This window comes from Argiope bruennichi, chromosome X2, assembly GCF_947563725.1.
Source record: "Argiope bruennichi chromosome X2, qqArgBrue1.1, whole genome shotgun sequence".
Classification (NCBI taxonomy): Eukaryota; Metazoa; Arthropoda; class Arachnida; order Araneae; family Araneidae; genus Argiope; species Argiope bruennichi.
In genome coordinates this window covers 67,434,254-67,460,926 of record NC_079163.1, presented here as the reverse complement: position 1 = coordinate 67,460,926, position 26,673 = coordinate 67,434,254, and the positions used below count along the sequence as shown (strand labels likewise).

Here is a 26,673-nt window from a genome sequence, read left to right as displayed (position 1 = left end):
CGTTCTTCCAAAATCGTGATTTTTAATTCCAGGAATGCCTTGGGAGGGAGGTTATGCTGTGCAATGGCTGTTCCTAGACCATCCCATACATGTTCAATAGGATTGGGAACCAGAAGAAGGCAAAGCCATACGGCGAATATCCACTTCTTCCAAAAAATCATAAACAATCTAAAGCTGGATGACCGTACATTATCGTCCATAAAAATGAAGTCCGAACCAATAGCACCCTGAACAACCTCACAGAGTCTTCAAGAACCTCATCTCTGTAGCGATATGTGTGAAAGTTCCCGCAATGAAGACCTGCAGAGGTGTAACGATTCCGCAACATTATGTAGCTCCAGACAAGAATTCCTTAGCCACCAAATCTGTCGATTTCTTTTACGTAGGAGGGATGATAGCGAGCTTCTTTTTCTCTTCAGATGAAAATTCGAAGAGAATCAAACTGTGTGATAAATTTCGATTCATCCCTGAAAAAAACACGTCTTCATTCTTGCTGTATTGTTGATTCCACTAACGTGTTAGACCCCACAATAATTACGTTTTCCTATTGGATGCAGTCAAAGGGACACAAACGACTGGACTCCGGGTATAAGGAGCCCTCTCTGCTAGACGTGTATGTACTGTTTGCCTGGAAATTCTTATTCGAGATGCAGAAGCAAGGTCACGAGCAAGCTGAGGAGTCGTTGCTAGCCTATGCCGTCTTGCGCTTAAGGACAGTAGCAATCCTGTGCAGGTATCATTGCTCTGTGGCGGCTTGTCCGGCGTTCCTGGTGACAGTACCACTTATTTGGAATTGATTCCACAACCTGGATACCAATTTCTGTGCAACTTGTAACCATCCAGCCACCACCATCTGAGATTGGCCAGCTTCAAGCCTGCGAACTGCTCTCCATCTCAAGGAATCATCTAAACGTTTGTAAAAACTCATTTTTACTAGAAACGGGTTAACGTGTTAGTTTTAATGCAATATTCACAAAACTGCAGTCAAAAATTCCAGATGCTTAAACGATTTAATTTCAGTTGTTCTGTAAAAACTAGTGCTAAATTACTTCTTTTTCTAAACCGAAGGTTGAGATTGTGTTACCCGTTCTTCCAAATAAATAAAATAAAAAATTATCAATTTTATTGGTAGTAATTTGGAAAACATGTTTGTGACCTTAATTTTGGACATGAGTGTATTTTGACCAAAAAGAGAATAATTCCGTAAAATATTTAATCTTTTGAAAACTGCGAGTCAGGGATGTAACTGAAAGACTAAAAATTAATTACGATGGCAGAGTAAGAAAATGACTATGAAATTTTGATTCTATCAGTATTTTTGCGGAATGTGTAGGGACATTTATTTTATATAATTCACTTATCAGAAGAAGACTTGTTGATTTTGTAAATCGCCACAACTATATTTGCTGATCGGTGAAAATGTTGATTCTGTTTTATGTGAACATAATATTTGTATTCGCGAAAATCGACTTTTCACTGAAAGGTTCGAAAATAAGAAAAAACGAGAAGAATTTTCGGTTATTAAATTTTAGTGCGAAAACCAGATTGCAGAGATCAAACACAAATTCGGATGCCATGACAATGTTAATCCTAGAACTAACAGAAGAAAGTTGCACATCACATTTTAGGCGTTATTGGTACTTTTAATGTCAGAATATAACATGTGTACGGGTCAATTACGATTTATTCAATTTTCTTTTTCTTTTTTTCATCAGGTCAACAAAATTTAATATCAGATTTCGAAATCTTTTTGTCTTTAGAGAGAGTAATTTGTTACACTTTGTTAAATAATTCTTAATTTTTAAAAAAAAATTTTTTTTCAATAATTATGATGGGTTTTAATAATCTCAGATAATTGTTTTTTGATTTGAAAAATATATTTTCAACTATATTGTATTGGAGAAAGGGCTGTAAAATTGTTCGCGCTCAACAGAAATATTGTGTAAAATCATGTTCTCGTAAAAACATTACTACATCTGTATGCAGAATATAAGCATTGAGATAAAATGCACCAATAAATATATCATCAAAACAGCAATAAATTAAGTAAAATATTTTCTGATTCGAACAATTTAGTCTGGATCTGCAATATCTGAATCATTTAAAAAAAAATCTTTACCATTTCATGAGAAAGAAATAATTATTCAACAGAATCAGTCAAATCGATGGTAGAATCTCTTTCAAGGATTTTTTCGGAAGAATCGGAATATTTACATGTGGGATTGCAAATGCTTCTAAATTCTGCAAAAATAAAATTAAAAAAATCCTTAAACTTTTGTTGATATTAAAAAAATAGCATTCGTATTAGCCCCTTCCGGAAAAATGACGACAAGCGACTGAAGTTACTGTTGAATATAATAATAAATTTGATTTAAAATTTCTAGTGTACTGAATCCGGCAGCACTTTTATTACTTAAGTTGATATCATAAATAACTATCACATATTGTTTATTGTTAGATTGCTTTAGTGCAAGTCATAACCAAATTGTTGTTAATCAATGGATTTCACTCTTATAAACATTTAGAGTGAACATCTGTCCTACTAAAGAAAAAACTTGCTGTGAAATAAACACCATAATGAATAAGAGTAGTGTAAACTATGAAGATCAAGGTGACTGGAGAGATTCGGAAAAATCAGAAGAGATAAGCATGCATTTACCTGATACTGATAATGAAACTAATGATAGTGAAATATTACCGAGAAGATAAATGCGTGCTGAGAAATTAATAAGTGATTTTAGTGAATACTTTGGAGTCGTAGATACACCCTGAGAATGGATTTAATAATGTGCCTGAAATAGTAATAGTAAAAAATATTATGGGAGTGCCTGGCTTAACCGCCAAAACTAGGGGCTAATCAGCAATCATTAGAGATTTTATTAAGAAGTGTTGAATTTGAACTTATGAATTATAATTATATCCATATCATTAATATAATTTTAATGAACAATATTTAAGAATTATAAAATAAACTGAATTTTCTTAAATGAAAATTAAATGGTTATTTCATGCAAGATTTTTCATTATTAAATCTTATTGGAAAGGGTTAAGAGATGTTCTAGCTTCAACTTTTAAAATTGTTTGTATCATTCTAACACCACTTTTATCTACAGAATTTTATGAAATTTTATTTAGTTCATAGATGTGAGTTTTCAAACATGTTCAATAAAAAAAGTGATGAATATTTGGATTAATTAACGTTGCTCTTTTATTTAAACGACATTTAGGATGTGAAATAAATGGTCTGAATTAAAGTTACAAAAAGTAAAGGTTTAGATAAAAATTTGTTTTGAATAAAAACTCCATAATATATATTAAAACATAAAGATAAAATATTCAAGCATCTTGCGAATGAATGGTCACACACCAATACTCTGAATTATAATATAGAGAGGAAAACTTTTTATTTCTAAATATTTATTTAATAAACTATCCATTAGAAGTAATTAGATGAGTCTGATTTGAAAAGAGCATTTCATTTTCTGAAATCTCTATATAGTTGAATCTTTTTACCTTCTCTGCTTTGAAAAGCCATGCTCATTCAAGATGAATGAAGACTTTTAGTAATTAAGTCAGCTACCAATAATCTCCCAACTTCATTCTCAATCTTTTGGTTTCCAACAGAAAAAGTACAACAACATCTCAGAGTAATTTGTCGTGTCAGAATTAGGATTTATTTTGAGTTCAACTATTATCAATAATATATCACACTTGTCTTTAGCAGAATTAGAATCCTTCTTCAGAATGTTTTAATAATACAATTTTCTTGTAATATACACAAAGTATACATCAAAGTAAACATACATTGAGTATACATCTAAAGAATTTTTGAGTTAATCACAATTTTTTCTGTTGAACATTTTCTTTAAAGCATTCTGCAGTTGTACTTTAAACGTATAAATGTAATGATAATTTTTTTTTACAAATGCAGTTATGTTTTCACCATAAAAACCCTTAAAATAAATTCTGTGAAGGAAATTTCTGATTATTTAGTCATCAATAGTCGAAAGATGGCAATTATCTTCGAGAAATTACTTCATGGATTGGAGAAAGCCTTGATGGTCTCCAAAAATTACTGCAGAAGTATCGTAGTATTGGATATGTTGCCAATATTCCAGGAAAAGAAAGTAAGGAAATTTTGAGCATTGCTGTACAGAGGAAGATTATATGTTCGTAAAGGAAAATCCAAAATTCAGTGCTCCAAAACTTACATCATCGATGTCCTCAGCAATTGGAACAAAGTTTTCAGCTGAAACTGTTTGGCGTGTCTTTCATATTGCAGGATTTCATGGTCATACTCCAATGAGGTAGCCTCTTATTAGTTACATCAAAAGAAAAAAGAGGCTCTCTTTTGCAAAAGAACATATTTCAAAGCCGGAATTATTTTGGAACTGTGTTATTTTCTTTGGTGAAAGCTAATTTAATCTACATGGGAGTGATGAACGATATAAAGAGTGGAGACTAAGTAGACTAAGGAGAAACAGGGCACGAATTTTTTCATTGTTAGCATCGGAAGTGTCTATAGAAATATCTCTTTTCTCAACCTTCATGTTGTTCCATCACTTTTGAACAGTTCAGTTCTCTTATAAAACATTGTTCCTGCATTGTGCTTAAAAGCATGGATTTCTGTTTATGGTACAAATTTGGACAACGGAAAAAGAAATGAATCACAAAACTGTATTTTTTAGTTAGAACAGATGGGTACAATCATACTCTCCGCAATAGCGCAAAGAGAATTAAGATCAATATATAGTTTTATAATTAAATGGTCTTTTGTAGCTTGGTTTTATTCAATTTTTCTGTGGTCTTACTTAGATTTCAAAAATTTGGAAATAATTTTGCTTGTTATTGTGTAATTTATTGTCTTTCATTTTCTGATACTAATTTTATCTCCAAAACCTCAATTACTTGGGATTTTCGGATCACGAGGGGTCAATATTTTTGAATGAAAGTCTGACTCCTCACAGAAATGCATTCAATTTAATACATTTTTCTAATCTGAAAGTCTTCAATCCGGATTGATCATGTCTTTCTTTTTGCATTAAACTTAATATTTATTTCTAGTTTGGTTAAGTTGTGTTGTCATTTGTGTTTTCGATGTAGCAGCATTAGCGCTCTCTAAATACAATGTATCTTATATTAGTTTGGCTCAGGAATATTTATTTTTAATTGAATTTCATAATGATTGCTTTTGGATCAATATATAGCTAACCCACATACAATCAGAACGAAACTGCGGATATTTAGTGACTTACTGACCTACTAATAATGAATGAAAACATTAGCAAACCAAAAGCATATTATTTCATTTATACACTTCGCAGGCATATTTTTTAAACTTTATTTTTGTGTACAGCACAATTCTAAAAAAAAAAAAAAAAAAAAAAAAAACTCAATAATTGATTCTTTTCATTTGATGAGTATATGTTTAAAAAAGATAATTCACATATAAAACACTTATTTTATTGGCGCACTTTAGGGAAGGAATTTTAATTTTTGGAATTCGAGAATGCTTTTACATATCTTGAAGAAAAAAAATTAGTAATCAACAATAAAAACATGATTTCTATGGAGAATAAAATTCATTATCGCAAAAAAGGATTTGAAGCTGAAAATCTGAAATTCAACGAAGGGATCAAAAGGAAGTAATTTTTTGTATAAATTTTAAGTAGCAAGTAAAAGATAAACATCAAAGCAATAAGTTTAAAAGATCAGTTTGTTCCTTGGTCATGGTTGGAATAATCAAGGATTATTCGGTCTACAAGGCAGAAAATGAAATCTCTCCTTAAATGAAAGAATTTATAGAACGAGGGATAAAAAGAAAGCTAGTGCCTTTCAACACCATATTTTTTATAACAGAAAAAAGCTATATGATGGGAACTCATTTTCTGGAGAGAATAATTGTCTAAAAAATAAAACTGAATTTTTAAAAATGTATAATTCCTAGAACATTAAAAATATTAAGAACTTTCAAATGGTAGATTAATGAAAAGTTTATTAAAAACCAATTTCATTGATCACTTCACTCAATTCGGAGTCGTGACCGGTAAAATGGGCACTGGCATGGAGATTTTCGTTTCTGGAAAGAGCATTTCAAAAGCAATTCTTTTGAAATACATGTATTCTTTCTGTCTGATTTGATGCATTTTCCAATTTTTGAATGGTTTTAAAAAGCAGGTTAATATTGCCGCATTTACTTTCGTTAGTTTAATATGAAAACTTAATAATTAAAGCTTTTTAATTTGATAGATAAACTTGATAATGTCAATTACTACAGTTTTCTTTTAAAATATTTATAAGATTTATTTATTAAATTTTACAGGATTTTAAACTGTAATTCTTTTTTTAAATACGTTACATAAAACGCTTGTAAACAGTGTAGCTACCTCGTTCTATCAAATTGTAAGCTGATATAGTGGCAATTGAGTAGTATATCGGATTTTTTTTTCGTTTGCATTTTGATCTAGCGCATTTGATATTTCTGTAGAGTTTTGACCGACAGATTTTTCTTTCTTTCTTTTTTTTACGTATAAAGAAATGCTTCTGAAAAAATTGCTCTCAAATTCTACAAAGCATTATTTATAAGCAGTTTAAGCAATACGCGCTCTAATTTAGAATTCCTTTTTTTGACGCCGTTTCAAAATATATGGATGTGTTTTTTGTTTCAAATTTCTCCTCAATGACTTTTTCATGTCAACCACCGTTCTAATTTCTTATCTGCTATGTGAAGGTCAGCCGAACTCTGCCACGTTCTTGACTCAACGGGAGATATAAATAACAAGAACACATTTTTGCCTTTTTTTTTTTCTTTTGGTATTTTTTAGGCAAATTTTATCGACTGGCATCTGTCGCCCTCTCCTTCTTTGGATTGGATAAAAACCTTTTAATGTGTTTCGCTCATCTTGATAACATCTTGCATTTTAGATCGTAATTTGGAAGTTTGTTTAACTTAAGACTTTGGTTGTTCTTTTGGCTCATAAGTGGGTAAGTGTTTAAGAAGGAATATTCTTTGATTTCTAAAACTAGCTTAAAAACTGGATAATTTATGATTTTGCTGATTAGGTCTAATTTTGATTTATCGTAAGGTATCAAACTGTTTCTTTGACCAAAATTATCCTAACCATTTTTACCAAACCAAAATTATCCATAAAGAACATATTTTACACTTTAACACATCTGTTTCAAAATAATTCAATTCAATTTTTTAAGTATGATTTATTATAATTTATAATTCTTTCTGTTTGTGAAAATTATGTTACTTCTATTCAATGTTTTCTTTCCTTTTCGCGTGTTTCAGTGATTAAACAAAACTACGAGTGGAATCGAAATCATTACTGCTTGGTAGCTGAAAATCTTCAGAACATGTTTCTTTTCTACCATGTAAGTCGAATTTTTGCTTTAAAACCAACAGGGAGTCCCTAATTAACTTTTAATGTCAATATTAATAAATCATAAAACTATATTTTAAAAAACTATTTATTGTTTTTAGTATTATATGATTTAATGTTTTAATATATTTTGGTGATAAAGGAATTTTATGATATCGAATATTTTCTGGGATTTCATTGGATTGTCATTCCTGACATAATCAAATGTATTTAATCATCAAATGTATTTAAGTATTAACAAATCTAAAAATGTCACAAAAAATGAGGAAATTTTGAAAAATAGATCCATTTTTGTCTAATTAGGGAAAATCCAATGCCACAATTAAGGATATAATTTTTTAAGTATGATTATTTTCTGACATAAAGAACCAAATGAATCCCAAAATATTTTCTCAATGATCTGGTAAAATGTCAACAGGACATTTTACGGAGTTAAGTAAACGAAGCAGAAACATGAGAAAAACGAATAAAATTTCAGGATCTACCGTTTCTGAAACCAATTTTCGTATTCACGATTCTTTAAATCATACTGTTTGAGATACATAGAAACTCAGACTGAAGCAGAGAACACTTACACTACTTTGTGATATTTATCGCAGCCACTTTTTCGGTTTTAATAATGGCATCAAATTCTGAAAATAATAAATTTTCTGCCGCTAAAATTCTTAGCTATGACATTTGATAGTAAAAAGGCATGAAAATACTCCAAGAAATATAGTCAAAATATCACTCAAGTGACAAAAAATTTGTTTCCCCGAAATTATGCTTTAAAAAAATATTTAATCACTCTCGATGATTTTGAACCCTTCTTTGCATGATTTTTTCTTTTTTGTGAAGTGAAGCAGTGTGATATAATTCATGCTGTAGATTAAAGGGAAAATGTTTAAAAGATCCTAGTATAAATATATAATATAAAATAATTAAAAAAACAGTACGATGGAAATATCCATCATCATGCCGTTAAGCTGAGTACAAAATCTTCAGTGTTCCTATCTTCTAAATGTCTCCACTCATTATCTCTTTTATTAGCAAAAAAAAAAAAAAAAAAAAAAAAAAATCTCAGATTAGTTATTAAAAAATATTTGAGAATTCGCTCGTTCTTCCAATCACAACAAACAGTGGAATGACACGTTCAATCCCGCAATAATGATTTTGAAGTTTGATTTTTTTTTTGACAGCTACGTTCCTTATTATGCAATAGTCGTGAAAAAAGTTGCCAGAAACAACCAATTTACAGTACACATGTTTTCAGTACAATTTTTTGTTCGCTAAATGTTATGACGGAAATTTCAATCATCATGCAAAGTAGGGTTAAGAATGTTAATTTTCAATTCTTTCTGTGGTTGTCAAATATTTTTCAGTTCCTCTGAATGTAAAAGAGTGCATTCATCAAACTACGAGCATGTACCAAAATTTCAAATGAAATGTTTATGTAAAAACCAGTGGGTGTGGTCAGGGGAATGTAAGAACCAGTGGGTGTCTCCTCAAATCTTTCTTGCATATTCTCTAATAAAGTTGTTATTCTCCCAACCTCCTCAAAAAATTGGGTGCTTTGGGTAAGCCAGGGAATATCTTACATGGCATTAGAGTACAATAGTTACGAAATATTAACCTTTGGATTGAATTTAGTATTTTTACTGAATCAACCGTGTGATCCTTGACGAATTTTTTTTTTTTTTTTGGAGATAAATGTCTGGCATGCGGATAATAGTATCCAAAAATTGAATTTGTGCTTTAGACGCGTTTTCCCCAACTCAATGGAATCTAAATATCCCAAAAAACTACAATTGTAATCACAAAATCACATATTAAATTTGATAGGTTTAAGTCGATGTATTTTTGAGTTATCGCGTAATGTATCGGGGTATCAAATATGTAAATTTTTGAAAGTATAGACCGACAGATGGTTAACCTCTTGCTGGATTTGGCTCAAAATTTTTTAAGTGCCTACGATATAAATGTCAAATTTGTGTACCGAATATTATCTGTCCAGCTCTCTCCGTTTTATAGTTAATGGGTTAACTTATATTCGAACAATCGGATAAACAGACTTCTTTAGAATGGAATTTGCTGGAAATTTGATAGAAATCTAAAAATTTGGTGTAAAGATCAAATGCCATATTTCATCCGTATATCTCAAAGTGTTTTTGAGTTATCTTTAGCCAAAAATACTAACTCCAAATATGTATTTTTCGAGCTTAGGGAGGCCTAAAATGAGAAAATTCGTCCAAATCTCGAGTTTGAATTTTTTGACGATTGCAATACTTTATATTTCATAAACGGGAAAGTAAAAAAAAAAAAAAAAAAAAAAAAAAAAGCGATTTTTTTTTTTTTTTTTTTTTTTGCCTGTTTGTATTTCTTGTCTTTTTAAAAGCGACTCTTATGACTAAGAGTACTCAGTACAAAATTCCTTCAAATACTTCGATTTGACCTTTTATTGGGAGAACAAATATACTTCTCAGATACATCGCTCCAAGAAAATGTTGTTTAATTTGAAATCTTCCAAATGCAATTGAAAATGATATGTTATTTATTTTAACATGAAGTGAACTAAATTCTTTTGAGGAGAAATGCTGAACAAATGTGTGAATATTAAAAATTTTCAGTTTTGCATTTCGCACTTCAATAAGAAAAAATCAAAGCTAATGTGCATGGGTTGTTTCATGAATCTTGATAATGTCATTTGAGGGTTTTTATTTTGAGTACAGCTATAAAAAAATGTTATGCTCCTTCTGTTACACAGCATCTTATCGATACGAAATTTATTTCTACAGCGGGTAAATGAACAATCTGAAACCTAAGAATGGCTTAGCTTAAAAAATTGGTTCTTTTTAAGTGTCTTGGCATGAATTCAGCCTAAATATAATTTACTTAACTTTCAAAATTCAACAAAAAGCAAGAAAATTAGTCATTAGTTTTGTTTAATTTTTTTGGTAACTGAAGCTTGTGCGTGTAAACTTATTCAAATCTACCATACGTAAGTCAATGTAACTTCTATCTATTAGAGAAAAAATCAAATTTCAGCATTAAGTCGTTTTTTGACGACATTTAGGTGTCATCAAAATATAATTGATGAATCAAAAATGGCCATCGATGTTCCTCCATAATTTCAGTTCATAGCGAAGAGAATTCTGTGAACTGAGTGCATCCAAAATTTTATATAGCTTTGAAATTGTGAAAAGATATTTCAAAGAAGGTTTCATGACATGAATACAGTATGAATGGATAAAGAATTGCAATTAGTTTACATATCAAACTATTTGACAGTTTTTTTTTTCTCTGACTTCGGATACATAACTCATCTATTGAGACAGTAGAACTCTAAGGATTATGTAAACATTTAAAAAATTCTCTTTTAATAACAGTTGCGGAAATTTCCTTGTCTTATTGTGATGGGGATTTTGGCCACAAATCATTTTTTCATCTTTATTTATAATAAAAATTAATGTTTGCGTTGTCGCTTTACATACCAGACCATTTGACCTACAGCTATCAAATTTGGCACATGTATGTCTTGAAGATCGGAAATGTGCATCTCAGAGAGATTTTTTTTGAATTTTTAATTAGAAATTTAATTAAAAATTAAGCGAAATTACGGCGTTTTTTCGTGATAACTTCCGAAAATATTATAACACAAACATGATTTTTATATCAAATTAAAGTTCAAAAATCATCGTTTTAATGGGTTTCTATTTTCGATGAATTTTAAAAATATTTTAACTTTACTTTTCAATAACTTATTTCGCACAAAATAAAAAATAAAATTTAACTTGCAGCGGCATGTTTCGCTTACAATCGGAAAAATTAGCTTTTATCAACGCGTTGCCATCACCTTGATAAAATATTAAATTAAAAAATAAGTTGACTGTTAATGGAAATTAAATCTGGAAAAGTGTAATTTTCAGCACTTATCTGTATGAAATGAAATAAATATGAAACATAATATTTTCTCTAACATAAATGCAAGAAATTTTTTTCTGCCTTTTTACATTATCTATATTATTAATTTAATAAATAAGTTTTACTTAAAGCAAATATGGTTTAATATAAACAGGAAATCCACTCTAATCAGGGCCAAACAGCTATTTTATAATCTTTTAATAATAGATATACATCTACAAACAAAATGGTCTAAATGAAGCAAATAATCATATTTTATGTAACTTGAGTCAATAAATGCTCTGATGAATTACGAATTTTAAATTTTTACAATGACCTGTGAATCATATTTAACAAAATATTCTTGAGACACTAATATTTCAAATAAAAATAGTTGCATTTCAATCAAATAAATCAATCACTAAAATTGAATGATTTATGAAAATTTGAATATCACTATTCTATAAAAACGCACAATTTTAGACATTTCTATCCACCGTCTCAAAGAAAATAGCCAATCAGTTCCCGGAATTTCTCCAAGGTTGATTATTAGATAAATGAGTGTTTTGTGTTATAAGTGGGTGGGAAAAATTAGCATTTATCAGCGATTGTCATCTCGTTGACAAAAACTCAAATTGAAAGATTAAGTTAAGTGCGAAATAAACCTAGGAAAGTGTAATATTCAGCACGTGTTTGTGAAAAGTGGAATAAATATGAAATGTGATATTTTCGTTTAAAAAATGAACGCGAGAAAGTTTTCTGTGACTTTTTAAAACAGCTATATTATTAATTCAATAATGCAGTTTTATTTAAGGCATGTATAGTTTAATATATACAGGCTATCCACTCTAATCAGAGCCTAACATCTAATTTCTAAAACTTTATTAATTGGAGTATATATCTAATAAATTGCCTAAATGAAGTAATTATATTTCATGCAATTTGAATTTATATATGTTCTGATGAATTACAAATTTTGAATTTTTTTTTACATGATCGTATTCTATCTATATTTAATAAAATATTCCTGAAACACTAATATTTTTTTTAAAAAAGTTCCACTCTTTTGCAATTAAAACTGGCTGAATAATGGAAATTTAAATGTTTCCATCCTATGAAAAAGAGTGTTTTTACCACTCTCCATCCGCCATCTTGAAGAAAATACGCCAATCAGCGCTTTGACTTTCCCCGAGACTGATTGTCTAAATTAGTGAAATTGTTGATTGTCCTAAAATAATGATAATTAAAGCTTTATAACTCGGTCAGGCTTAATCGCAGAAGATTGAAACATCATATTGACAAGATAATTTTACTGAATATGATTTATAGGTGCGAAGGTCTGTATATTTTATATATTATTTATATTATGTATATTATTTAAATATTATTTACCGCAATTATTGAAATATAATAATTATTATTTAGACTTAATAATTATTTGCAGAACTACATTTATTGATAGAAATAAAATATTTACCACAATTGAATCTTTTTGAACGTAGAACTGAATTTTATGACGAGTCGGAAATTTTTTTTATTTAATAATTTGTTGAAATATTGCATAAACTATAAAAGAATATTCTGTGGTACACGTAAGATTATAATGTTGAAAGAGTTTGATTTTCTGTAGTCATATTTTTAAAAAATATGTTTCGGCAAAAATATTTTCGTGTTTATAGAACTTTTTTCTTTTTCATTTCAAATTCAAATTTATCTCTTACGGCAGCTGGCAGCAAATTAGAAAGGTATATAGTACCATGAATAAAATATCGTAAGATTTCTGTAATAATATGAATATGTGACTATCAAAATTTGAAGCTTAAAATATTTTGCTGAAGAAGCAGTTAAGAGAACAAGGTACATAAATATTTAATTGAAAATTTTTAGAAAGCATCATTTCTGACGAACAGCTGTTCGCCAGAGGCGGCTAGTTTTCAATAAATTAAGTAAAAGAAAAGGATATAATAAATAAATAAAGTATACAAATCAGATTTGAGGGAATATTAATACTCAATAGTTTAACATATTACATTAATAAAAACATGAGAAGTGTGCATCACTTCAAATTACTGTAATTTAAGAATTTACTGTTAATTTACATTAAATTTACTGTTAATTTAAGAAATATTCAAAGAAGTAAATAGTGCTTTGAATACTTCTTAAATTACTGTTCATTCCCAGATTCAAAAAAACCTCCTCGTTTATTTAATCAAAACAGGGATGGCAGGAAAGGTGAAAGGAGATGTTCACATTTAACAATAAGGTGAATTCGGATTTTACGCGGATTCAGAGGACGTAAAAACTCGCAATATTGTCGGAAAAAAATACTAATTCACAATTAAATACTTCAGAGCAATTTTTATTTGCTGTAAAAGGCCTAAACTTTAAGCTACGGTGAATAAATGGAAGATTTCTGTTATTAACATTTGGTAATTCTCTTTTTAACAAAATAATAATAATTCTTTACTCTAAAACATTCCTTTCTTTTATTTGCTACGGAATTTTTTTGATAACGTTTTATTAACAATGGTAGATAATCTCGATCACGTTTATTATGTTACGTAGAATATTCTTCGTGCCACTCCTGAAAGCTTTCTGCCGTTTGAACTAGCCATATAAGCAATCAACAGAATTTTGAGTTAAAATAAAATAAAATTAGGCATTCACATACATGGGGGGGGGGGATAACTGAACGAAAAAGTATCTACAATAGAGCAGAAATCAAGGTAAAAGAATAACGAAGAATTCCGGGAAGGTGCTGATCCTTCCGCATCTCACCCCTTTGCGAGGTAAGACCATCGAAAAGTGCTAGTCTCGAGACATTGAATCGAAAGTTTTGGTATCCCGAAGGTTTTATGATGAATGTTTATTGATGATGCGCAGTTGTACTTGTTATTGTATCTATAATTCTGCATATAGCATGAAATATAATTCGATAGCACTTCATATAAATAGAAATTTTATGACGATATTGATTCACTTTTGGCAATTTATATTTCTCTAAATTTGTGCTGTACAATTTATCTGGTGCAACTTTTACTTAATTAACTATCAAAGATCTCCCTGTAATGATCACCCTTTGAATTTACGACTCCACTTTTATCATAAAGTGTATTTTAAAGTGAGATTTTTATTTCATTCCATTGGTATATAAACAATATATCACATGTATCTATTACAATTTCTTTGCATTCAAATATGGATCTCTAATTAATTAAAATTGCATTTTATGTGCTAGAGAAAATAAACTCCATATTTTGTAAAAAAACAACAACAACCACTCCTTTTGATATTGTTTCGTGGGTTGACAGAACATTGATTACTCTGAATGATGTCGCATTGATTATTCTGAAATATGAAATAGAGGGTAACAATTGGTGAAATAAAAGTGTTGGACTCTTTTACTAGAAAACGCAATGGCAATATATTTTCAAATCTCCAAACGAAGTGATATTTTCCTAAGATGACTTTTAAAATGATTTTCATGGTATGGAAATTAAAACCACGGACTTTCAGCGAATGAAAATCCATACGCGTGATATCATATTTGTCAGATTTTAAAATTAGTCAAGAAGTATCTAAAAACAATAATCACCTATTGGTGTAGAAATGTGTTCGATATAGTAAAAAAATTACATGAAATATTTTTATATGAAAAAATTCTGCGAATGAGATATTTCTTAATTCAAGTGGTCGCCTTCACATTTGATTTACACTCATTCAATTTTTTCAAATAGCAGTATCCGATTTCAAATAAATTTTCAAATTCTCCAAATTAAAATGATTCCAATTAAAATAGCTCGAATACAATAACACTTAGTAATTTTGAGTAAACGGTAGAAGAGTCATAAAAAATTGGAATCTTCCTATAAACACATAGGATCCCTGCTGTTAAATGACAGTTCCGGTTTTTTCAATATATTTCAAGATATGATGAATCTTTAACCATTATTTTACAAAGAAAAAAAGTTATGCCTCAACTTTTGCCTTTTTTATTAATTAATAAAAAAAACAAAAATCTTCTTAATTAGGACTTGATCAAGACCAATCAAATAAGAGAGTAGCATAACAAAATAATTCTTTTATTTACAGCGTTATATACTTCAAATAACAGTTCAATCAAGAAATAGTTCCTAGATGAAATCGGAGAATAAGAAACCAAAATACCTCTAACAGGCTGTTAGCTCTAAACGGCTGCTCCAGAAATTCACCGATCTTTATCAGATGGACCCTAACTCAAAAGCCCGAATCACACGGAATTTCTCAAAAAATCAGGAACAACTTTTCCGCACTCCGAAGTCTCTACGAATTCTAATTCGAAACATTTCTCTTCTCCCTTTTACTCTAAAAAAAAAAAACTGCATTTTATTTTCATCAGATACCCACCTCCGGTTTCCCAACGGTGAACTTGAGTCTCCTATCACCCAATAGCTGCTCAGCAACGCTGTCTCAGTGGTCTAAACCCGACAGAGGGAGTGTCTGTTAAGGAACCATCTTTGTCACCGACCGGGTCTTGAGCATATGTTAATTACAATCAGTTCGTAGCAAATGCCGGCTGAAATGCACCTAGGTTTGACACTTAATCACAATAATTGCTGGCGATTGATTGGTTCTTAAAGATTAGAGTAGTCTCATCATAAAGAAAAAAAAGTTTAACATCTGGCTGTTCTGATGCTCTTTTCCCTTGAAAATGGGATACACAACTGTTTTCCCACACCTTAATATAGCAACAATTGACTAGACACAATGGCTCTCCTAGTAAAAAGGATCCACATCTGAATGTCCGTATGCACTTAACTATGTGTGGAAAATTGGGTGACGTGACGTTACATCTGGTCTGAATGCCTTTAACGATGTAAAGGAAAAAGAGGAAACGTTACAGGACAAAAGTTGTCTTTTGTCTGATTAATAGAAATAAATTTTGTATTTTTTTATTAATTTATAAACTCATAAAAGCCTTTGGAATAGAAACTCAAAAATTTTGATTTAAAAGGAAAACGAAAGCAAAAAAAAAAAAAAAAAAGTTTCAAAAAATTAATTGTTTTTATTTAATACTCTTTCTGGTAAAACAAGATTAAGTATAAAAAAAATCTTAAAATTTTTTTTAAATATTGTGGGGGAAACTTGAACATGCTAAACAACAGCATTACGCTATTTATGTTTCAGTTATGAAGGAAAGTTTCTGGATATAAGCATTTGTCGTTTACTTTTCATCTACTTCAAAAACTTTCTAATTTAAGGTTATTTTATAAATGTTAATTCTTATATACTTATAGAGATTTTTTTATTATTATTTTAATCGATAAGTCTTCAGAATACTATTCAGCGACTATTTATTTTCTTATAATTAAATATGCTGATAAAACATGCATTTCGAATTCTTATTTAAGCTTGTTTCGTCTATATAAAAGGCGGATTTTGAAAAGACAATAATATTTAATAATTTGGATATTAGACTTTGAAAATGAAAACATTCCTCACCGTAATTAATAAAGTTTTATGTCAGCATTTTAGACCATTTTTAAAAATAGTTTGTTTGTAAAGTTACGGAAAAAGTTATTATTCTTCAAGGATGTTTTAAATCTTCTAGAGGCTTAGCTTCTTGGGAAAAATATTTGTCTTCTGTTTTTGACAATATAAACCAACGTCAAATGGCATCATAAATTTTTTAATATCATAAGCAAATAATTCATTTATTCTATAAGCGCCGGAAAAAGTTAACTAGAAAAGATTTCAATGAAATGCTGAGTTTCCAAAATAAACAGGACTGAAGCAAATCTTATCAAATGATAAAATACCATTCAGAATTTTTCTTCATTCTTTATCTGCATTCCATCGACGATAGAAAAGCTTCTCATTAATGGGAAAATTGTTTTTTTTTATTTCACTTTGTTATGACGCAAATATCTCGGTTTTCTTAGCATGCGAAAATTCTTTCGATTAACGAAACTTGAGGTCAATCGAGTGATAAATTAATAACTTCTCTTAATGTGTCCGGGTTTGGTATGTCTGCTTTTTCAACTCTGCTTTCTCCCATTTGAAGATGAATAGATAGCATCTTGGCTTTCTCCTCAAACGGATAACGAAAAACTTAGCTTGGATTCAAAGTGCCCTTTTAGAAAGTAACGTTTTTTCTGCTATTTTTTACTTAAAAATGGGGTTTTGGCTTTTAAAATTTGAATAATTCTTTCTTACTTTTTAAAAATCAAGCTTTCTTCTCACAGCTGTATTTTTTGTGAGATAAATAAACCGGAATTCTTTGATTTCATCAAGTCATTCAATTCGATTGAGTAATTTTCATTTAATTCATAATTTTCGAAATGCATTTGAATTTTATTCCGATCAATTTGAATTAAAGAATGGACGAATCATGGTATAAAACTAATTGGCTTCTTTCTAACAACAAAAGGCGAGACGTAAATTTAAAAATGTCTCAAATAATGATTTGTTTCCTTTTTAAAATAATATTTTTATAAATATTTCATATAAAGCGATGTATTTTTTTATATACAGGGCATGTAATTTTTCTTACTATTTTATGCATTGTTTTTTTTTCCTACTAAATGCCCTTTTCCTTTCTTTTTTGAAAAAATACCCGCAAGCATAAGAAATTTCATAAATTTAAAAACTATTTTTAAATTTAATTCGTATCAATACTTTGGATTGTTCTAATGAAGTCAAGTGAATTCATTGCTTCATTAAATTTGTAAATTCCACGTTATATCTTAAAAACTGTTAATTATTGTTTTAATGATGCCATTATTGTTGCTGTAATATTTTGTCTTTAATTTTAATATATTTAATTCTTAAATAAAACTTATAGTGTATTAACTTCCTTTATTATAATAAACGCCCTTATATTATATCCTCCTTTAATATAATAAAATGCAATTCATTTCATTTTTTCAGTCCAGATTTTTTTAAGTGTGCCGTTATTTGAAATCGCAATATTAAACTTTTGTTCATTTGAATTTCCCAAAATTTGGAAAGCACTAAAAATATATTTTCCCATTAATCTTGATGGATTCATTTCTTAGCCTCAATATTTAACCTACTTCGAGAATATATTTTTTGAAAATTATTTAATTTATTAATGCATTATACTTAATTTAAAATATGTATTTTAAATTAATTAAACAATGCAAAGTTATTATTTAAATTTAGGCATGGCTGAAAGAAAAAATAATCATCATTGAATATAGAATTTTTTTAAAGTCTTTAATTAAATGTAATGACTTGAATCAAAGTAATAAGAACATTTTCTATCTTTTGTGCATCAAAATTTATTTTGAAATTAATATATTCCCTGTCCTGTATAGGGATTTTATTTCCACTTCCTTCTTGATCTTTGTAGCAATTAGTGCTTTCATTTCACCAAAAATTAAATAAATCACAAATTTTAAAGTTATTGACTAATTCAATATTATAATATGATCCCCAAACAAGTTGATCGTCGGAGGCATTTAGCTTAATGACAAGAAAAAAATAACAATAAGTTATTGTTCAATGATGTGTTAACTGCTGTCGTTGATTCACTCTGAGAGAATTTAAATATTAATATTTAATCTTCATGCAAGATTCCTATTAAAAATCTATTTTTGCCTAACAATTTCATAAATAATATCAAAAATTTCTTCATTTACGTAACTTTTTTACATATTAAAAGCTCAAAAGATGAAACAATCTGAAATATATAAATATGACTCAACGTCATATATATTACAATAATTTCCGAAGACGCTTCAATTTCGAATTGAACAAGTGATGCTTGTCAAGAAAATTATAAATCAAAAATGCTTGTTAAATTCTGTTCTCATTCTAAGAGTTTAACTATAGCTCAAATTATTAATAATTTTTGAAAGATATCTTAGAGATATCCCGAAGTGCCAGCTGATCTGCATTTGGTGAAGATTTTCCATATTATGGAAAATCCACAATTTAGGCTCATCTTATTATATAGTGTTTTCTTTTGGAAGGCAAGTAAACAGTTGAAAAAGTTGCAGTTAATTAAGTTATTGCTAAACTGAAACGATCAGAAAATGAAAATCTTATACATGATAATGATGAAAATTTTATGCTGTTTGAGAACAATCCGAAAGAAGATCATATTTCAAAGGAATGATTAGAACTATTCTTTCAAAACACTTTGATGCATTTCTTTGGCCTCAATTTATCTTATGATTCGAGGATAAAGTAGAAAATTCAACAGAACAAAATAGCCTCAATAAATTAACAACATCCGAAGAATCTTTTAAGATAAGCACTTGAAAGAAAAAAAAATCAAAAGAAAAATGCATAGATCTTTTCTTTCCCACTTAAAGATAAGATATCGTCTTCTAAACACTTATTCTTACTACTTATTTTAGACAACTTTAATCCGAGGTATGTATATATACTATTTTATTTGTGTTGTACAGTCTGTCAAAAACGTATCCGGACACTTAGTATTACTTGTTATCTATAAAAGATTTAAAATAAAAATAATATTCTATTTGGAAGAATGCTCTTTTTAAAAATATGTAAAATGCATTCGCGTAAGAGGCCATATACACATTTATTTTCTCATAATCTTCAAATTTTTTAATTGCAATCCCTAATTTTTCGTCTTTTTATTAATTCCGCATAATAAGAAATTCCCATATATAAAATTTTAGATAAATCAGTACAAAATAACCAAAGAAAAATGATTTAGGGACTGTTTCAATATATGTAAACGTAGCAAATAGGTCATTCTATTATTTGTTTCGATTATTCAAGTTTTCAGTCCTTAATACTGCAACTTTGTTCTAAGAAAAATTATATCTCTCATGCATATGTTATAAGCAATGAAACATGCATATTTTTATTGATCAATAGACATAAATAAAAGAAAAATAGTATTTTCGAGGTATACTATTTAAAATGAAAAACATTTAAGATAAATTTATACATTAATTTTAATAAAGCTAGATGCAATAAAAATTTCTGGAAATAGTTGAAAAATGAATTAGATACTTATATTCTGAAGTACAAAAATACATCATGCTGCTGATTTACATGTCCTGGCTTCTATCAAATGATACCTTAAATCATTTTAAAGAATTTTTTATACTTGATATCTTTTTTACGAGTCAGCGTATTAAATAAATAAAATAATTGCTGAAACATTTATAAGCTTATGTTTCAGTTTTTAAAATGTAAAAATCTAATGATACTGCATTATCTATTCACAAGGAGTTGCTTTTGTATTTCATTTAAAAATGTTTTATTTATTAATATATTTATTTCACGCTATATGAATTTTGTACTTTATAAAGAATTTTGTTTCGGTACTTTTTTTATTAATTAAAGATCTCGTATATCATTTCTTCAACTGTAATAGGTTCCCATCTGCCCCATAAAAACTTCGCTTGAAATGTAACAGGAGTAGAATCTGCTACATATATCGACTTTTTTTCCTTCATCATAACATTTATTTTAAAAAGAAAAATATATAAGTTAATATAAAGTAATGTTGAAAGCATACTTTGCTTTCTATTCCATTTTAACAATTTTGCATTCCTGCCAAGGAATTCTTTTGCGGAAATGAGATGAGCACCTCCCCCCCCCCCCCCGTAAAAAAAAAGTGCAAACTCATACTCTTCTAAAAGCTTTTTGTTATTGCTACGTATCTTAAAAACTGTTTGACAGAAATGGATAAAATTTGAAATTGAAATATTTTAAGTCTTATTCTTTCGATTGGCATCAGAATTTTTATGATTTTCTGTTCCAAAATAACTGAAATTATAAAATATATTTCCCGAATTACTTATCGATTACTTGCTTAATGTAAATTAGGCATTATTCTCAATTTCTTTTTTTGAAATATGGCGAAAGAACCGGAAATATTGTATAATGTTAGGAATCCAAATTTTAAATAGCTTATAATCAACCCTTCTATTGATTACATCAAATATTTACTAAAAATTACAAACTTTTATATGTGTTTGAGCTATTTTCATCTGCAGAATCCAATTATGAATTCGCAATAGGATTTTGCAGATCAAACAAACTGAGTTTGAGTAAATCTAACTATGGACGACTCCTTACACGGTGAAACATTTCATACACTTACAGAGAATATATTTCTGGAGCGACAGGCATTTCCAGTTTTATTGTGTGGTAATTAGATTCGGAATAAAGAGCAGTGTTTAGATACTTTTTTGACAGACTGTACATTTATTACCGTTTTAAACAAACATATGCTAACAAATTAAATGGTCATGGGTAAATAGAAAAGGAAGAAACTTAGATTGTTAACTGATTTTAAGAGGCGAGTTTTTGTCCTCTCTATTTAAGTTAGAGATTCGATATACATGGTGTCCTAATAAAAAGGCTTTGGCTTTTGTAGAATTGATAATAAAAAGTTAGAAAAATTAAATTTTTATATGGGCTCCCATTGTGAAAAAATGTCCGTTAGTAAAACATTTCTCTTATATCCATCTATACACATTAATCGTTTCATTCTTCCATTTGTAAAATTAGCTGAGGTATTAAAAAGAAAAATCATTAATTCAGATTATATTTTCCAAACCACTGATGTTTGAACGAAACTTTTGTTGCAATTTTCTGTGATAATATAAATATCACGAAAGATTATTAAGAGGATAAAATCGGAAAAAACAACGCATTTATTAACTTTCATAAAATTTCAAAAAATGGTCAGATATGTAACACATTTATAGAAAACTTCCATTGACGATGAACCTCTTGTATTTTTTCCGTTGTAAAACTTATAATTTTGAAGATTAAAGTTTCTGTCTCGATTAAAGCAACCATTGTCTACCCAAATTGCATTTCTCCAAAAAAAAAAAAAAAAAAAAAAAAGAGTTTTGATTTTACCTAAGGTAAGGCTCATTTATATCTAGAAATTGGCTCTCACAAATTTCAGGTTATCCGAAGTTTTACTTATCCTGCTTCTATAGTTACTGATGACAATAGCATCATAGTCAAGGAGATTCAAGGTCGTCTAATGAATGCTAATAAAGCCTTTTACGGACTAAAATGATTTTTTAAATCCTCACTACTATCAAGAAATACAAAATTTTGACTATATAAAACCTTAATTAGACCAATACTTACCTATGGCTCAGAGACCTGGACCCTGACCAAAGCTGGAGAAAATAAAATAGCAATTTTCGAAAGAAAAATTCTGCGAGCCATTCTTGGTGGGATAGAAATCAACAATATTTGGAGAGGAAGATACAGCTTTGAGCTATATAAAATCTATAGAGAGCCAGATATTATAAAGTTCACAAAAATAAATCGGATGAACTGGGCGGCTCATATATTAGAATGGATAATGATTACATATTTAAACAAAATTCTTTTACATAAACCTTTAACAAGTAGGAAAAGGGCTAGACCCAAAATGATATGGATGGAGTCAGTGGAGACGGACTTCTTGACTCTGTAGGAAAGAAACTGACGCACAGATGTCAAAAATAGAATGCGGCAGAACAGAATTCAGAGGAAGGCTCTGGCCCATTCTGGGCTGTCTGGCCAAATATGATGATTAAGGCTCATTTATAAAATTCTAGACGTCTATCGTCTAGAATTTTACACTGTATGGATATTAGGATGTATAACTGTATGGATACTAGTTATTATATTGAAATATTTTCTATTCTGTCTATTTTGGAACATAAGGTTCTGGACTGACTATACATAACTAGCGTGAGGACAACTTGGAAAATAAGGTAAAATATCAATTTCTGCATCACATGTATAAAGTTTCATCCTCTCCGTTACCCTCCGAGGAAAGAAAGACCCTGTGGTTTGTTCAGTAGACACATTTCCAAGAAGGATACCAGGAATTCAGAAAACGGCGTTTGTTTTCTTCTACAATTAGACTGACATTAAGATTACCTGCTGCATAAATCACCGGTATATACAAATGCTCCTGGTTAGTGAATTATGTTATTTTTTAAAAACCTCAAAGTGCGAAGAAAAAATTTTATTTTCTTGCTCAGCATACCAGTAATTTCTCTCAGACAGCTTAAATGTCCATTTTCTCAAGTTTCTCTTCGCTTCTTTACAAATTTGATGTTACAACTGCCGACCAATGCAAGTGAATTATATTATGTGTGATTACCAAATTTCTTTGAAGCCATAATAATTGGTTGATGTTCTAATAGACAGATATTTATGTAAGAAAACTTTCTATATTGAATAAATTGGCATTTTTGAAATGAATGCTTTCAACTAATATCTCTGCAAATTTTGAATATAGAAATATGAAATTTTGCATTGAATAGATGAATGTAAGAAATGCTTTTTATAAACCAACAGTTTTATACGGTGGGGGAACTATAAAAATTTATTTTTTTAAAACATTTTCAAAATTAATAACAACTCAACAACATGTCAACAATTTCAAAATGAATAACATCTCAACAACATGTTTCACCTACCAAATGCAAAAATTAAAATTATTGAAATCAGATCCTGATTTAGATTGATTGAAATTCGAACTTGAAAATTTCAAGTTCTTTGAAATTAGAACTTGAAATATCCACTTGCGTCTCTTTTTTCACATTCCGAAAGAACAGGCAGAAAATTTTACATGTTTTTGAGCAGCGGAAGTGTGTTTCCTTGGATCATACGATGGCCTTGAAATATAAATATGAAACGACAATCTTTCATTAAAATGTCGAATAATTTACTTAATAGAATTAATATAAAGCGCGTTTTTATGGTGTTTCTTTAATATTCCCGGCCAGTGCACCTTTGAAATACGAATTATAGAGGGAAACGAAAAGCCTAAACACATGAAATTTATACTCGCATTTAAAATTATAATTACAAACACGAAGCATGCCATATCTCAGATGATAGTTTATTTCGTAGACGCTTGCTTATTACAATGAGACAGTCAACATAAACTACTAATAGCAGAATAAAATAACAAGAACAATTTTTTTTCCTTCAGATATACAAGTGAGGTAAAAATGGTCGAAACATCATACTTGATATATTCAGAATCGTTCAAGTAGTGAAGACTATGAGCACACCATACATTCTTCACAACGAATATTCATGCTAGAAATGATTTTTTTTAAAAAGTTTTATCTTGTGGTAACTAGTGCAACTTTTTGAAAACCAAAATTGGAATGTTCCCATTGTACAATGGCTCATTTTAAAGCAACTCAAACATTCACTATGAGATTTAGATCCAGCCACTTTACTGACTTGGTTTGACCGTTAGGCGAATATTCCGTTTCTTCAAAAATTCAATGATAAGCCTAGTTTTGTGCGGCCTCAGATTTTTGTCTGTGAAAAGAAGGTTAACTGCAAGAGCTCCTCTGAAAAGTGTCATTCACTAGAAAAGAACATTATCCCTATAAAAATGAGCGCTCACAGTATCCTCGTCAAAGATATGCAGTTATATGTGACCATCTAGCATAATTTACTTTAGCACAAGGATTCCTCTTTCATCCAAGTATTAGCTATCTACAACTGACGACTCGTGGTACGTCACTCTTTAGATTGAGCTTCGATGTAATGGGGAAGAGGGCAAAGCAACGATCTTTCACCACCAGAAATAGTGTTCATGACTTCAGAAATGCCTGATACCACTCTTCTGCAGTGTGTTGAGGAAGAAGCATATTATTGGAGTTTGGATATAAAGATGACTTTATGCATTTTTATGGCTTTACGTATTTTAATGGCAGGAACCACGATTCATAAGAGCGACTGGACGGTCTTTCCACTAATGGTGCTGTAATTTTAAATTGGTTCCAAAATCTGGATATCAAAATCCAAAATCTGGACGGTGGCATTCTAACCATTGAGCGATTTCTTCGGGAAAAAACAACGTGCGATTTTGGAAATTTTGTGTGCCATATTTCCACTCATTTGGTCTTATTCGTATACCTGTGTTTATTTTATCATCTATTATTTATGTTTCTTGATCTGTTTATTCGTTATATTACTGCGGTTTATCTCATAGAATTGAGCCAATGTATACAAAATTTCACCACATAAAACTAATTTTTTGTCGAGATATGACATATTTCATGTTTACAACTTTGGTCTTGTACGCCATTGTACAACAGTGAGGTAGCGAAACTCGTAAGCTATTCAGTTTCCTAAATTTGCAAACATTTTTATACAGAGTATTAGAAAAAACCCATAAATATTAATTTAGATAAGAACTTACGCATGATTACAAATAGCATGTACATGCATGATAATTAACTTCTTCTACTCAATCCATTGAGAAACTATCGCATCAAAATTTATTTATTTAGTAAAAATAATTACAAATCTCTTTTCTTAATAGATTTTTAAATAAACAATATAAATAAATTTTATCAATTCTTATTCTCCGAAATGTTGCATATAAATTACATTGATTAATTATTTTTATTTCAGAATTCAGAATCAAGTGTACCTAATATTGTCTATAAAAAAATCACTATGGAATTTCAGAACTGAACAGGAAGTAGAGTTTCAATAATACGCAAACAACGTTTAAAATATATTATAACCTTTCTACTAAGAAATTATAAACTTTGACATATCAGTACATAATTAAAAAATAAAATAAAAGTCCCAATAAACTAGACTGAAAGTGAAAATTTTTCTAGAGAATAGCTTTCAATTTTTCTAATAGATAAAGCGTTAAGTCTTCTTCCGCATTCTGCAGACAGCTAGCCTGAGCAGAACTGCAAGATTTAAAAGACACAGTATAGACTAGTATTGGTAATTCCAGTGTCAAGATATTCACAACGTTGACTAGATTGGATTAACAAGGAAAATTAGAAGCCTGAAAAAGATAATTACCATAAAAAGTACTAACAGGATGGAGCTAAGAAATGCACTTTATTAAATATGGCCGTTGCTATTAGGATTAATGGCTACTCCGTTCCTCTTTTTCTTTTTTTTTTTCTTCTAAGAAAAATTTTACATATTAGTTCCGTTTAAGCATACCTAAAAGAAGTGAAGGCTCAAAGAATGAATTTACGTAAAGGTTAGGGAAGGATTTTTAAAGTTTCAGGAGATATTCTGTAAAATATATCAAAGCCACCAAAAAAGGCCTGTTCTACCCCTTCTGGACAATCATTAGCTTCTTCTCAATTGACCAACATCGGATTTCGTCAAAAAGTAGGGATTCGTTTACCAAGAAACGTAAAAGTCCCCCCCCCCCATATAACAAAAGTAGCTACCATTAGACAGGTTTGTATATGGTCTTTCCAAAAAATTCACTGGTATTCTCATTGAGGAATAGGCCTGAAAAGACTCTGATTACATATGGAATTTCTTCTGCAGTGAAATTGGCTTAACCAAATTCTATAACGGCATAAGAGATCATGACAGATTTTTTAGAAGTGAAATCTGGTTATTTCATTAGGATGCTTTTGATGATGAAGACTTCTAGCCATCG

The 26,673-nt window shown here is 29.5% G+C and overlaps 1 protein-coding gene across 10 annotated transcripts in view; it reads left to right on the top strand.

The window, feature by feature from the left end:
• The window catches only part of LOC129960066 (serine/threonine-protein kinase Sgk2-like), a 72,889-nt gene that overhangs the window by 9,694 nt on the left and 36,522 nt on the right, over window positions 1-26,673 (top strand). For 4 of the 10 annotated variants that reach the window (XM_056073130.1, XM_056073129.1, XM_056073134.1 and 1 more), the window contains one exon: window positions 7,298-7,380. The exons of 2 other annotated variants lie outside the window; for them this stretch is intronic. In XM_056073130.1, the coding sequence (XP_055929105.1) occupies window positions 7,298-7,380 (83 nt within the window). Of the gene's footprint in view, window positions 1-6,847; window positions 6,985-7,297; window positions 7,381-17,242; window positions 17,390-26,673 lie in introns of those variants that run through there. 4 more of the 10 variants (XM_056073137.1, XM_056073135.1, XM_056073131.1 and 1 more) reach the window with 3 other exon arrangements.